General features: G+C 42.1%; 1 protein-coding gene across 2 annotated transcripts in view; it reads left to right on the forward strand.

Moving 5' to 3' along the window:
- Positions 1–797: 797 nt before the first annotated feature.
- Positions 798–14,758, forward strand: part of ankle2 (ankyrin repeat and LEM domain containing 2) — a 59,094-nt gene continuing 45,133 nt past the window's right edge. The window contains exons 1-2 of one of the 2 annotated variants that reach the window (XM_048555933.2): positions 798–913; positions 11,565–12,062. In XM_048555933.2, coding sequence (XP_048411890.2) covers positions 11,576–12,062 — 487 coding nt within the window. In that variant the 5' untranslated portion in view covers positions 798–913; positions 11,565–11,575. Of the gene's footprint in view, positions 914–11,564; positions 12,063–14,758 lie in introns of those variants that run through there. The other variant, XM_059654909.1, reaches the window with a different exon arrangement.

Genomic DNA, 14,758 nt, shown 5'->3' on the forward strand with positions numbered 1-14,758 from the left:
GATGACATCTTCCTCCACTCAGCTAAAGGTGGAGTGCAGACTGATGGAGCAGTAATTGGCAGGGTTGGATTTGTACTACTTTTGTGTACAGAAATACCTGGGCAATTTTCCACACATTCAAGTAGATGCTACTGTTGCTACCACCACCAAAAGGAGTGTTTCTTGAAATCACGTGGATTGGATCAAATTGGCTGAAGACTGACTGCTGGAGGAGGCTGAACTGGATCATCCACTTGGTACTTGTGCCTGAAGATTGCTGCCTATCTTTCAACGTTAGTGCAAAAAGTAATGTGCTGGGTTTTTCTATCATTTCAGGAGGGGCATAGTTGTGGAGTCGTCTCCTCCAGTGGGGAGGCTAATTGTCCACCACCATTTATGACTGGATGTGGTAGGAGTGCAGATTGCTTTTCTTTATCATCTGTTGCCTATGCTGTTGGTAGGTAAATGTTTTGGTGAATTCAGTAGGTTGACACCTTATTTTCAGGTATTCCTCGTGCTACTCCTAGCACACCTTCTTCCCCTCCACTTTGAACCTGCGCAAGGGAAAGTTGCGTTGTGTCTTTTGCTTGCTTGAATTTTTTTTACCCCAAAATACAGGGTGTTTTTCCATTCTCTGGCATTTTGAGCTAAATTTGGAAGAATTTCCACGTCAGGCATTGTTGAATCTAACTGGACTGCTCCGCAGCACCACCTGCGGCGGGGAGGAGCGGCCGCAGGGCGAGCTTGAGGGCGGGGTGATTGGACGAATTGTCCGCTTCCCCGGATGTGCTATTGAATTTTCTGCGCAGGCAGTGCGTTGGTCCGCCTACTCAGCGGGGACGGGGTCTTTTGCAGCTTGGGCAGTTTGAACGTTTAGCGGATGTTGAGAGAAGTGTTGTTGGATTAACGTCTCAGCGAGCGGAATGTGGCTCAGGTGAGCGTTTTGATAGAAATGTGTTTGTGTAAAAGCCATTATTCTGAGACGGGTTCCGGTGTTGATGTTCTGTTCAGCCTCTGGGCGAAGTGGCGGTTCTAAGTGGTTGCTCCGGGCCGCACCGCCTTCTGCCCTGCCCTGTGGCTGCGCGCATGCGTGGCACTCGCCCCTTTCAGGCTGCCCTGGACAATGTCTATGTTCCTTGGACATTTGGGAAGCTTTATTGTTGCGTTTTGTGCTTCAGAGTGTAGGAAGGCTGAGTCCTTTCATCTTTCACATGTATATTCAGCCGTGTCCTACATATGGGCACAAAAACTGTATAAACATGAGGCTTACCTATACTTTATGGCTGCCTCCCGTAGGGTTCGCCAAACAATGACTTTTGCAGCGAAAACACAATAATCGCTCTGCTTTTCTGACGATTGAGAAATTCAATGAATGTGCAAGAGTTTAATTAACCGCCTGAGTTTCAAGTCTGAAAAAACAATTTTTTGTATTGTGCAGACCATGTTAGGTTGCAACATAGTAGGATAATTTACGCAACTAAATGAAGCGTATGTAGGGTTGCTGTGTGAAATGCTATTCCAAACGCTGAAATATATTTAGACCATAAGACCTAAGACATAGGAGTGGAAGTAAGGCCATTCGGCCCATCAAGTCCACTCCGCCATTTAAATCATGGCTGATGGGCATTTCAACTCCACTTCCCTGCACTCTCCCTGTAGCCCTTGATTCCTTCTGAGATCAAGAATTTGTCGATCTCTACCTTGAAGGCATCCAACGTCCCGGCCTCCACTGCACTCTGTGGCAATGAATTCCACAAGCCCACCACTCTCTGGCTGAAGAAATGTCGAATCGTTTCAGTTTTAAATTTACCCCCTCTAATTTTAAGGATGTGCCCACGGGTCCTAGTCTCCCTGCCTAACGGAAACAACTTCCTCGTGTCCACCCCTTCTAAACTATACATTATCTTGTAAGTTTCTATTAGATCTCCCCTCAACCTTCTAAACTCTAATGAGTACAATCCCAGGATCCTTAGCTGTTCATCATACATTAAACCTACCATTCCAGGGATCATCCGTGAGAATCTCCGCTGGACACGCTCAGGGGCTAGTATGTCCTTCCTGAGGTGTGGGGCCCAAAATTGGACACAGTATTCTAAATGGGGCCTAACTAGAGCTTTATAAAGTCTCAGAAGCACGTTGCTGCTTTTATATTCCAACCCTCTTGAGATAAATGACAACATTACATCCGCTTTCTTAATTATGGACTCTATTGCAAGTTAACCTTTAGAGAATCCTGGACCAACACTCCCAGATCCCTTTGTACTTCTGATTTGCAAATTTTCTCACCGTTTAGAAAATAGTCTATGCCTGTATTCTTTTTTTCTGAAGTGCAAAACCTCACATTTACTCACAAACAAAGACGACTGATTTTGAACACCCCTCCACTTCTCTACGCACGTTGTCATATTTGCTTAACGTTACCAGCATTTTTCATTCCTTATTTCACATTTCCAGTATCCACACTATTACCTCTTGTAGACTTGAAATTAATTTTATTATTCATTCATTTGAAGTTTTGGTGCTTCTCTTAGGGTTATGAATGATTCTGGTGTCCAGTAATAAGATTGTTTCAGGGTTTAATATGAAGTCTTCTGAAAATGAGTAATGGTGCATATTGTAAATTAGATTAAAAATATTATCATCGTGGTTAGTGATGAGGCAGTTGAAGTGAAAATATCCATTTAAGTGCTTGCACCAAGATCACAACCTGGTTTTGCGACAATTTTTTAGTATTACGCAATCTGCAGTCGTCTTCATAAATGCAAGTCTTGATGTAGCTTTGGTTGGATTAGAAGAATCGAAATTATTTAATTTCTCAATGTATAATTTATCTACCAAATGTTACCTGTTGCAGAAGCTGAATCTCTTGTCCAACTACTGCTTTCCATATGCTAAATACCTAATAGTTACATCAATTGCAAACAAGATATCTGGTTTAATAGAGGTTGAGGTTTTACTGCAAGTGCAGGAAAGTGTGAATTTGTGACTGGTAAAATATTAGGTTTAATTAAACTTGCTTTATTCTGAAAGGATCTGTGTCTAGTACATAGTGTCTGTAATAGAGAGTGGCATGTTAAATGTATTTTATCAACCCATTGTTTATTTTTAGTTTATTACTGCTGTTTAAACACTGCCCCAGAGGTTGATTTTCTTTAGTTGGTAGTCTAATTGAAGGTATTTAACATTTGAAAATTTTGACTTTGACTAGTAAATATATCTATATACATGAACTACTGGTATCTCTGTAATGTATATACATATACTAAATGAAACAAAATAACTGGATTAAAAGATAAACAGATTGTTGACTGAAATGATCCCCGTGTCAAGTCAAGGAAAGAAGCATGAACGAAGTTGAAACATTAAGGAAACTAAATAGATTAAAAAACAGAGGTAAGATAAAGATCATGAATTTATGTATCAGAGATAATGGGAACTGCAGATGCTGAAGAATCCAAGATAACAAGGTGTGGAGCTGGATGAACACAGCAGGCCAAGCAGCATCAGAGGAGCACAAAAGCTGATATTTCGGGACTAGACCCTTCATCAGAAAAGGGGGAGGGGCAAAGGGTTCCGAAATAAATGGGGGGGTGTCGCAGATCGAAGGTGGATAGAGGAGAAGATGGGTGAAGAGGAGACAGACAAGTTAAAGGGGCGGAGATGGAGCCTGTATAGGTGGGGATGTAGGGAGGGGATAGGTCAGTCCGGGGAGGACGGACAAGTCAAGGGGGAGGGATGAGGTTCGGAGGCCGGAAATGGAGGTGCGGCTTGAGATGGGAGGAGGGAACAGGTGAGAGAAAGAACAAGTAAGGGAGGCGGGGATGAGCTGGGCTGGTTTTGGGAGACAGTGGGGGGAGGGGAGATTTTGAAGCTTGTGAAATCCACATTGATGCCATTGGGCTGCAGGGTTCCCAAGCGGAATATGAATTCCTACTATCTCAGAGCAGAGAAGTTGATTGGGAGAGTCAGCTAGAAATATAAAAACACACTGAACCTCTAGGTATTTAAAAAAGAAAATGGTAGGGAAATTGAAAGTTGTTTCTTTTGCAGAATGGATTTTGGGAACTAGTGATGGCTAATAAGGAATTGGTGGATGAATTAAACGGATATTTTGCGTCTGTCTTCATTGTAGTGGATACAGATAACATCTTAGGAAATAATTGGAATAACCTCTTCACTGACTGTCAATCTGGGTTCTGCCAAAGATCTGCCGCATCCAACCTCAATACAGACTTGGACCAAACATTGACAAAACAACTAAACTCCAGACATGAAGTGAGAGTGACTGCCCGAAACTTTTAAGGCAGCATTTGGCTGAGTTTGCTGCAAAGAAACCCTAGAGCTCGAACAGTTCATCCACTTCACCAACACCTTCCACCCCAACCTCAAGTTCACCTGGACCATCTCCAACACATCCCTCACCTTCCTGGACACCTCTGTCTCCATCTCAGGCAACCAGCTAGAAACCGATGCCCATTTCAAGCCCATTGACTCCCACAGCTACCTAGAATACACCTCCTCCCACCCACCCTCCTGCAAAAATTCCATCCCCTATTCCCAATTCCTTCACCTCCGCCACATCTGTTCCCAGGGTGAGGCATTCCACTCCTGCACATCCCAGATGTCCGCGTTCTTCGAGGACCGCAACCCCCCCCCCCCCCCCCCACAGTGGTCGAGAACGCCCTTGACCGTGTCTCCCACGTTTCCCGCAACATATCCCTCACGCCCCACCCCTACAATAACCGCCCAAAGAGAATCCCCCTTGTCCTCAAATACCACCCCACCAACCTTTGGATACAACACATCATCGTCCGACACTTCCGCCATCTACAATCCAACCCCACCGCCCAAAACGTTTTTCCATCCCCACCCTTGTCTGCCTTACGGAGAGACCGCTCTCTCCATGACTCCCTTGTCCGCTCCACACTCCCCTCCAACCCCACCACACCCGGTTCCTTCCCCTGCAACTGCAGGAAGCTACACTTGCCCCCACACCACCTCCCTCACCCCCATCCCAGGCCCCAAGATGACTTTCCATAGCAAGCAGATGTTCACTAGCGCATCTGCCAATGTGATATACTGTATCCACTGTACCCGTTGTTGCTTCCTGTACGTTGGGGAAACCAAGCGGAGGCTTGGGACCGCTTTGCAGAACACCTCTCGGTTTGCAATAAACCACTGCACCTCCCAGTCGTGAACGATTTCAACTCCCCCCTCCCATTGCTTAGACGACAGGTTCATCCTGGACCTCCTGCAGTGCCACAATGATGCCACCCAAAGGTTGCAGGAACAGCAACTCGTATTCTGCTTGGGAATCCTGCAGCCCAATGGTATCAATGTGGATTTCACAAGCTTCAAAATCTCCCCTTGCCCCACTGCATCCTAAAACCAGCCCAGCTCATCCCCACCTCCCTAACCTGTTCTTCCTGTCACCTATCCCCCTCCACCCACCTCAAGCCGCACCTCCATTTCCACCTACTAACCTCATCCCGCCTCCCTGTCCTGTCTGTCCTCCTCGGACTGACCTATCCCATCCCTACATCCCCACCTATACTCTCCTCTCGACCTATCTTCTCTATCCATCTTCGGTCCACCTCCCCGTCTCTCCCTATTTATTTCAGAACCCTCTCCCCATCCCCCTCTCTGATGAAGGGTCTAGGCCTGAAACGTCAGCTTTTGTGCTCCTGAGATGCTGCTTGGCCTGCTGTGTTCATCCAGCTTCACACTTTGTTATCTTGGATTCTCCAGCATCTGCAGTTCCCATTATCTCTGATCTCAATCAACACTCTGTTGGTTGGAGTCCTACCTAGCAGTGAAAAAGATGCTTGTGGTTGTTGGACGTCAGTCATCTCAGTCTACTGGAATTGTTATGACATAGGAGTCCATGTATCCTATCATATTTGCTTTGAGTTTAAAATAGGGGGACTACTTAAAAATGGAGATTTCTTTTCTGATGGTTCTAGAGGTATTTATTTCCTAAAAAGTGGTGGAATCTAGGTCATCGACCTCTGTCTTAAAAAATATTCACTAGATTTGTGCTGAACAAAGGACTTGAATGGTGCTGGGCATAGTCACGAATATGGAGTTCAGGCCACGATCATATCAGTCATGATGTTATTGAATTGCAGAGCAGATTTGTATCTTTGCATGTTCTCCTAATTTTTAGCCATGTTCCTTTTGTTTTAATGTCCTGGGCTTTTCTTGAAGTAGTGCTTTAGATCAAGTTAATCTTGTCATTTAAAATCTTTTGTATTTCTATAAAGTTCTTCATTTGTTTCCTTCATTGCCTAACAACAAAACTCCAACAACAGTTAAACTCCATATCACAAAAATTGGACTCACTCCAAAGCCAGGGTGCTCTCTTTTAACTACTGATTGCAATGCTGATGCTTAGGTTCTGGCTCATCTGAAGTGCATGCATCTAATTTGTAGTAAGTTTTCTTTCAGTGACTTTGTTTTGGAGTTTATATAGAATAGAACTTTATTTGTTGCTGTTGAAGGCTTGAGAATTATAGAGGGAGATCCTGTGTGTTCTTCTCTGATTTCTGGGTGAATGGTACGTTTGAAGCAAAGGATTATCCGATATTTGCAGTGCAATATAGATCATTGACTCGACTGGCCCTTCCTGCTAAGAACACACGCAAACTATGCAGATATTTTTAATCGACCTGCCATACCTCTGAACCCGGGCCTACAGGCCCAGAAATAAGGACAGTACTACTGCGCCATATGGAAGCTATATATGCTGATGTTTGTTGAAGCAGTAAGACATACTGACCTTATTTCCCAGAGAAATTAGTGTGGATATTTTGTGCTGTTAGACAATTGGTAACCATGAACTTAAATTAATCTTGAAGATAAGACACGGTGGCTCAGTGGTTAGCACTGCTGCCTCACAGTGCCAGGGACCCAGGTTTGAATTCCACCATTGAGTGACTATTTGCATGGAGTTTGCACATTCTCCCCCTGTCTGTGTGGTTTTCCTCCATTGCTCCGGCTTCCTCCCACAGTCCAGAGATGTGCAAGCTAGGTGGATTGGCCATGCTAAATTGCCCGTAGTGTTCAGGGATGTGCAGAATAGGTGGGTTAGATATGGGAAATATAGGGGAATGGGTCTGGGTGGGATGCTCTTCAGAGGGGCGGTGTGGACTTGTTGGTCTGAATGGTCTGTTTACACACTAAAGAGTTTCTATGATAATAAAATGTGAGGCTGGATGAACATAGCAGGCCCAGCAGCATCTCAGGAGCACAAAAGCTGACGTTTCGGGCCTAGACCCTTCATCAGAGAGGGGGATGGGGTGAGGGTTCTGGAATAGATAGGGAGAGAGGGGGAGGCGGACCGAAGATGGAGAGAAAAGAAGATAGGTGGGGAGGAGAGTATAGATGGGGAGGTAGGGAGGGGATAGGTCAGTCCAGGGAAGATGGACAGGTCAAGGAGGTGGGATGAGGTTAGTAGGTAGGAGATGGAGGTGCGGCTTCGGTCCGCCTCCCCCCTCTCCCTATTTATTCCAGAACCCTCACCCCATCCCCCTCTCTGATGAAGGGTCTAGGCCTGAAACGTCAGCTTTTGTGCTCCTGAGATGCTGCTGGGCCTGCTGTGTTCATCCAGCCTCACATTTTATTATCTTGGATTCTCCAGCATCTGCAGTTCCCATTATCAAAGAGTTTCTATGATCTATGTTCTGTATTCTAAGGGGATGTTGAGAAGTTTCACAGAAGTTCTTTAGCCCTATGAAGTACTTTTCATAGGGCTAAAGACTTCAAAGCAGTTGTTGTTTATGAATAGCAAGCCACCTTGATAGCACACGTAAATGCTCCGTCATGTTGACCAACTGCCGTACCCATCCTGATGAAATAAATACTGCAGCCCACCCAAATACAAAGGAGCCAAACATTCCCCACAACACCTTTTAAGTTTCATACTAGTATTCCTTTCTTAACACTTGTTCTTGCAGTATCTCTGCAGTCAGTATGCTCAACTCATCAATTAATTGATTCTGACTTGATTTAAACCAGTTTGTTTGTGTGTGTGTGTGTATGTATACATGTGCTTTTTGTTTGTCACCATGGTGCCTCAATATGTTCTTTTTAAAGTCTATTTATGATACACAACTAGCTATCCCTGTACTTTCCTGACTCCACTTTTGTTGACGGGAAGAATAGATGAAACTGTTTCACCAACAGATTCTTGGAAGCAAACTGGGACATGGTGTTAGTCACCAGTGACCCCACTAAAGACCATTGAGCCTCCCCCTCCTTTGGAGTTGACAGAGTCCATTCTATCTTCCTTCTGACATAGGTGAAAGTTGGTAAGACAATGCTGCTATTTGTCAGCTTTTGCAGTTGCTAGTTCTGGCTTGTCTCTGTGTTCTGATTTGTGGGGAACGGCCCTTATGGTCACAGTGGTATTTTGCCAATTTGTTTAAAACTCTTTCCTAATTTGGCTAAACGTACCATCTCAGTGAGGAGCTGGCGGATGACATTGTATTTAATGTTCCGCAGCTGTCTACAAGGCTGTGCTGCAGATGACTCTGGTATTGCCATTCCTTCAATGGCTGACTCATAGACCGCATTCTCTCAGTAAGCAACAATTACATGGAGCACTTGTCATTATATGTTTGATATTTCTGGACAGTCCTTCAGTGACTCAATTACATCAAGAAGGTGTATATAAAGAAAAGGGAAATTTGAGAGGGAAATTAAGATAATGACCAATGTCTCATCACTTTGGAGATGGTTAATTTCTCTCCTTGGCATTTGGTTTCCAGCACCACTTCGGTCTATTGCTGCTTTTGCCCATTTATGTAGTGTGGTTTACTGAACACATTGCCTTCTTGCTGAGCTTCTAAATCACCCAAGGCTGATGCACTTGTGAGCAGCTGTGTTATTGGGGTGACCTGGGAGGAGTCCTTACCTGAAATTTAAGAAGTTTCTGCAAAGATAGAAAATTGAAAATAAAGCAAAAGAGAAGGAAGCTACTGACGATCCTGATCTGGCATGGCCGAGCACAAAGCATACCGCTAAGAGTTTTGATACTTTGAGAGAAGATGATGGCATGTGAATAGCTGAGGGCTCTCACAAAAGGGGTGAAATCTCTGAAAGAGGATTCCTTCCCCTACTAAAACATTATCTGTATTCTGTTCCAAATGACAAATGAGGCTTAGGGGACACCTGAAGTCATGAAAAGTGCTATACAACTGCCAGTGTTGTCCTTTATGACCACGGCTTTCAAAAGAAAGCTCTTTACTGTTAACATTTTTTGGTGTGAAAAGGATAAAATTCATTATTGGTGCAATTTTGCATTCTTAGGAGCTGAGTCATTTAGTCTGACTGCTTTGTGGGTGACACACTGTTTTGAGTATGGTTAGTTGAAAAATTGGGACTGAATTGCCAAAATATTTGCAGAATTGCTGAAAAACGCAAACAATCAAATGTGTTTCCAGCCTAATTTTTGCATTTTAACTTGTTTCAAACCTGACTTATGGCCCAGTGTGAGATATTACACAAGCAAAAAATTTAAGTTAGGAATTTTAGATTTTATTTCCCATGCTCTTTCATTCTTCCTGAAGATGCTGTCAGCATTTCAAAATCTTCGTCTTGAGTAACTGTTCAGTGTATGTGACTGAAGTTAGCAGGTTATTTAAGGATGGCACCAAATCAGAGTCCAGTTCTGTTATTGCATTATATGAATGCAATTACCATTGCAGCAAATGTTACCTTTGTTAAGAGTGCCTAACTGAGCAGAGACCACAAATCTGATATGGAACCCGTGTAGACAGTAGCCTGCAACCAAACGTCAAGAAAATCGCCTTAAAATCTACCTTCCAAACATTCAATCACTGCAGCAGATTGCAAAATTGAGCAGATCCAAATATACAAGACTAAATCCTTTGTTTGTGCAAGTATGCATAAATGTGATACTCTGAACAGGGAATTGAAGCTTTAGGCATGTCTTGGCTTTCAGACTACATAAGAGACAGATTCGCATCATATCCATCTGTTCATTTTTCTCCTGGCTTTCTTTTATGGAGGCACTGTGGTGTTCTGTGTCACGTGTGTTGATACCATTTTGTACAGCATGATGCTAAAGCAGACATGAGATAGAAGATATACCTTTTTGGGAAATTTTGTTGTCTAGCTTCTGCAGTCTAGAAAGTCCATATATCTACTTTTCTTTATAAAAGACAAGGAACGGAAACTTGTGTAATTTTATGGTGCATACTGAGCTTTCTACTGTAATTCAGTAGAACAAATGAAAGTCATGAACTAGGGTGCAAAGTTAACAGGAGGAGCAGAATTATTTTGGAAGAAAGCTTGTGTATGCTGATATGAAAAGGGTACAGGAAATTTTTCAGATCCATCGGGTGGACTGCTGCAACTGACTTTGTCACCAGAGCTTCTGCAACTTGAATTGTCGACCTGTAATGTGCAGGTAGTCAACCCAGTGTTCGTTCTTTAGTAATCAATAAGGAAATGTGCTATAATCAAAAATAACTGTTCAGATTATATCTTATCATGCATTTCGATTGAGACAGTACTGTGGCTTAGTTAAATAGGGTTTTCATGAAGGCCACTTAAGGCCGAACCTCATTAGAGCCTTGGTTCAGTTATGGACACAAAAAGCTGAATTCTGCAGTTGAGGTGAGAGTAACTGCCCTTGACATCAAGGCATCATTTGACCAAGTGTGGCATCAAGGAGCCTTAGCAAAACTAGAGCCAATTGGAGGAAACACTCTCTGCTGGTTGGAGTAATACCTGGCAAAAAGGAAGATGATTATGACATTTGCAAATCAGTTATCTCAGCTCCAGGATATGTCTGCCGACGTTCCTCTGGGTATGTATTTACTATTCAACCTGCTCAGAGATGTTAAACTAAAGGAATCTTAAGATACTTACTACCTTTATTTAATTTACAAGTCTTTTTGCATCTGTTTTGTTCCAGCATTCAGATGTGGCAGATTCTGCACTAAAATGGAAGGGCCCTATTGAGTTTTCTGTCATTTTGTAGTTTGTCCCTCTATGATGGAGGTAATCTGAAGTTTGTTTTGGTGTCAGAGATGTTAGTGATAAAGTAGCAATTAGCAGTCCCCTTGATTTGATCAGGTCTGTTTATTGACGAAAAGTAATTCTGTGGTTGCAGACCTTTTAAGAATAGCTTCTTTCTATCTCTAGATCTGCTACTTCCAGTTTTAATTTCAATTTTTCAGCACCAATAGTAAATTGTTTTGTAACTATATTACTTCTACTGCATTTAATGATTGGCTGAATAACAATGTTTTAATGGAAGATAGGGTGAATAAAGGAATGGAAAAATTGCAATCTAATTTTATTCAACTTCTGTGAAAAATATCTATGAATCTTATTGTGCTATTTTGAATGGGAGCTGAATCACTGAAATACTGTTATGTTACATGAAACCTTTTTGCTAACAAAATCGCTGCAAATGCTCAAAAGTTACATGGTTGTGCAAATCTAAAAGAAATTAAGTGCTGAAGGGTTAAAGATTAGTGGTAAATTTGTTGTCAGCTCCTGAGCAATATTTTGTGTTCCTTTATAGATTTTATCCCTTTTCTTTTCCTCTACAGATAAAGACAGCATGGATTCTATTTTGATGAGATTGAAGCAACTTACCCCGGCCGAACTCAGACAAGAAATTCTCAATGCTGGATTGAACTATGGACCCATAACTTTGACCACCCGCTCCATTTTTGAAAAGAAGCTAGCCCAGGCTTTATTGGAGCACCAGGGAGGAGGAGAATCACTTAAACTGCCTGAATTGACTAATTATTCAGCCAAGTCTGATGATGACAAAACTTTGTGTAGCCACTCCTCTCACGTTTCTGCCTACAGTTCTACTGCATATTCTGACCAGTCCCATCAATCAAGAGTTGTTAGTGCCAACAACGATGGACATTTTGGATGTGATGTGGGAACGAATCCTCCAGATGAGGCATCATTATCAAAAGATGTAGATGTGAGTGATTTACAGAATAGTGCTGAACAGATGTTGGGAGGGTCAACTGCCTCCCCTTCACTTTATTATGGGGTTTGTCCAGTCTGGGATGACATATTGTCCAGGAATGGTGAGTCTCTTAAATATTGTAAGTACATAAATATGCATAGTTATGTCAGGGCTAACCTTACCTGAATTATTTCTCCATTATTGATCATCCTTTCGGTGGAACCTTAAAGGTCAGCTTTGAAGTGTCAAAATGTTTCCATCACGATCAACAGCCCATCCCTTGAAGGTTACATGCATCCAACAATGGAGCAGGGTGCAAGGAAGGAACTGGGTGATGTCGTGGGTTATAACATTTTTTCCTTTACTTCTGTGAACTAGCTTAAATTGTAGGAGAAAATAATGGACTGGAGACGTCTACCCTCTGATTTTCTCCTTAAGCAGTCCGTCAGAATTTGGAATGCTGTGCTTCTATTCTGGTTCATTAGATTTTGAAATGGTTTGTAAAATTAATGTGATCTTCAGAATTGTTCTGTGCAGGACGGGTGATGTTTTAAAGGGTTGGATAGATGAGTTGTGCACTCTCTTTGATACCATGACTTCCCCTCTACATGTTCCAAGACACATTCTTTCAATGTATTCAGTATCTTCTCTATTGAGTCTTTTCTGCTTTGATCAGTCATAAGCCAGGATCGTCTTTAATTTCCTGGTTATTTTTGACCTCTTTAGTGAGGCTTTGACGACATTGCTAAAGCATTTCAGCTGCTCTCAAGGGAATCTCTCATGAGAGTTGCGTCAGAGATCTAGTGTTAGGCTTGTGAGTGATATGTAATGTCCAGTGAGCTGTTGTTGAATGATTAGCACCTCGATGTTGGCATTGGAGAGTTTCTGCTTTTGGGCTGCCACTTTTTCTTCTGGATTTGGAGGATTTTGTGAAGACCTGTGTCACTTCTCCAGTGCTTTGATATTGCTCCCATGTGTTTTTCAAGGAGTCTGGTCATTTTTGCTGCCTGGTAAACCTGATCTTTGTCTCTGGTTTAAGAACCTAATCCTTGTTTACTCAAGTTTCTAAGTCATTTGAAGGCTGAGATGTCACGTTGCTGAATGTCATAGCTGATGAATTTTATTATTTACGTTTATTTTCGTCAAGAGGAGACTTGCAGGTCTGGAAATAATCAGCATTTTCCAAGATCTCACCATTGATCTTAATTGATGGGGTAAAACATCTTGCTGTGAAAACTGATTGAAATAGACATTGGTTTACTAAGTATTCAGCAAAAGGTCCATCTTCTCAAATACTCCAAAGAAGGAATCAGCAATGACATGGAGTTCAGTTTCTGAGTGTTTGTATGCACAAATGATAGCTGTGAACTAAAACTTAGTGACTGAAGGCTGATTGAGGGTTTTGAATTGAAGGTGAAGTAGGCTGAATACTTCCTGTCTGTTCTGTAGATTTATCTCAATATGCCTTTTCTGCAGTTTACTGGAGGTGATGCACAGCATTGCAGGGAAGAAAATGAATATGAGAGTTGATGCAGGACCGTAATCTTGGTTAACACGAGTTTTTTTTTTGCCAAGATAGCATCTATGGTGGTTCCGTTAATGACAATTATGGATTGCATCATATTGTACCGTGGGTGGAGGATGATGATAAATTTTGAGATAAGCCAAATTTGAGGAGGCTACTCCATAGGCATTGTCAAAATTAAAGACTTTTGTGAGGTTGAAGAAGACCGTATGTATCGGTTGGTGCTATTTTTTTTGATTTGACATGCACTGAAAATAATGTCTGTGTTATCTCTTGTAGGAGCATAGGGGCAGGAATAGATCGTTTGTTCCTTTTGAGCCTGCTGCACCACTAGTTAAGATCATAGGTGATCTGGTTGTTTCATTTCCACTTTGTCTGCAATTGAACTATTAGCTCCCTTGTCTATCAAAGATCCACTCAGCCATGGATAAATTTAAATACCAGACCTCCACTGCATTCTGTCAAGAGAATTCAACACACTCATAACCCTCAGGGGGAAAATAACTACTCGTCCTTTCTGACTTGAAAATTTCTTATTCTTAAACACTGAACTAAAAAAGGGGGAACTGTCTTTCCCATATCCACCGAATCCAGTTGCCCCCAGGATCTACATTTCAATACGGTCATCTGTAATTCTTATTTGCCCATAGATAAAGACATAAACTATTTAACCTTTCTTCATAAAGTAAGCCTGTCATCTCACAAATGAGCTAATTGAACCTTCTCTGACCAGGTTCTAAAGCAATTTTATCTTTCCCTTTGTACAAGAAGACCAAAAAATATACATAGTATTGCATATGTGGTCTCACCTATGCTCTGTAATGTTGTTGTAAAACTTCCCTACTTCAATATTCCCTATATTCCATTTGGCTTCCTGATCACTCGCTGTACCTCCATACTAACTTCATGTTTCATGTACTGGGAAATCTCCGATGTCTCTGCAGAAATATGAGATTGTTCTACCATGTTTCAGGAATTGACATCCATGACCTCCATGTTTTTCAGGTGCCAAATATATCTTTGAACTTGGAATTAATTGTTCAAACTGTTTAAATAGCCTGTGATGGTTTTAAGCCTATCCCCAACTTATTAGTTTTGGTAGATCTGGAAAAGTTACAACTGAGGATTTTTAATATCTCAAATCTAGCTTCAAATTCCTGCACTGTTCGGGTTGTCAAGAAGATGTTTTCTGTTTTGGACTACACTGGCTAGACCATATGACATAAATATTGCTCCAAATTTACTGATCTGGCTTGGAATCCTTAATTCTAACCCAGGTCAGATAAGAAGTT

Source organism: Stegostoma tigrinum, chromosome 26, assembly GCF_030684315.1.
Source record: "Stegostoma tigrinum isolate sSteTig4 chromosome 26, sSteTig4.hap1, whole genome shotgun sequence".
Classification (NCBI taxonomy): domain Eukaryota; kingdom Metazoa; phylum Chordata; class Chondrichthyes; order Orectolobiformes; family Stegostomatidae; genus Stegostoma; species Stegostoma tigrinum.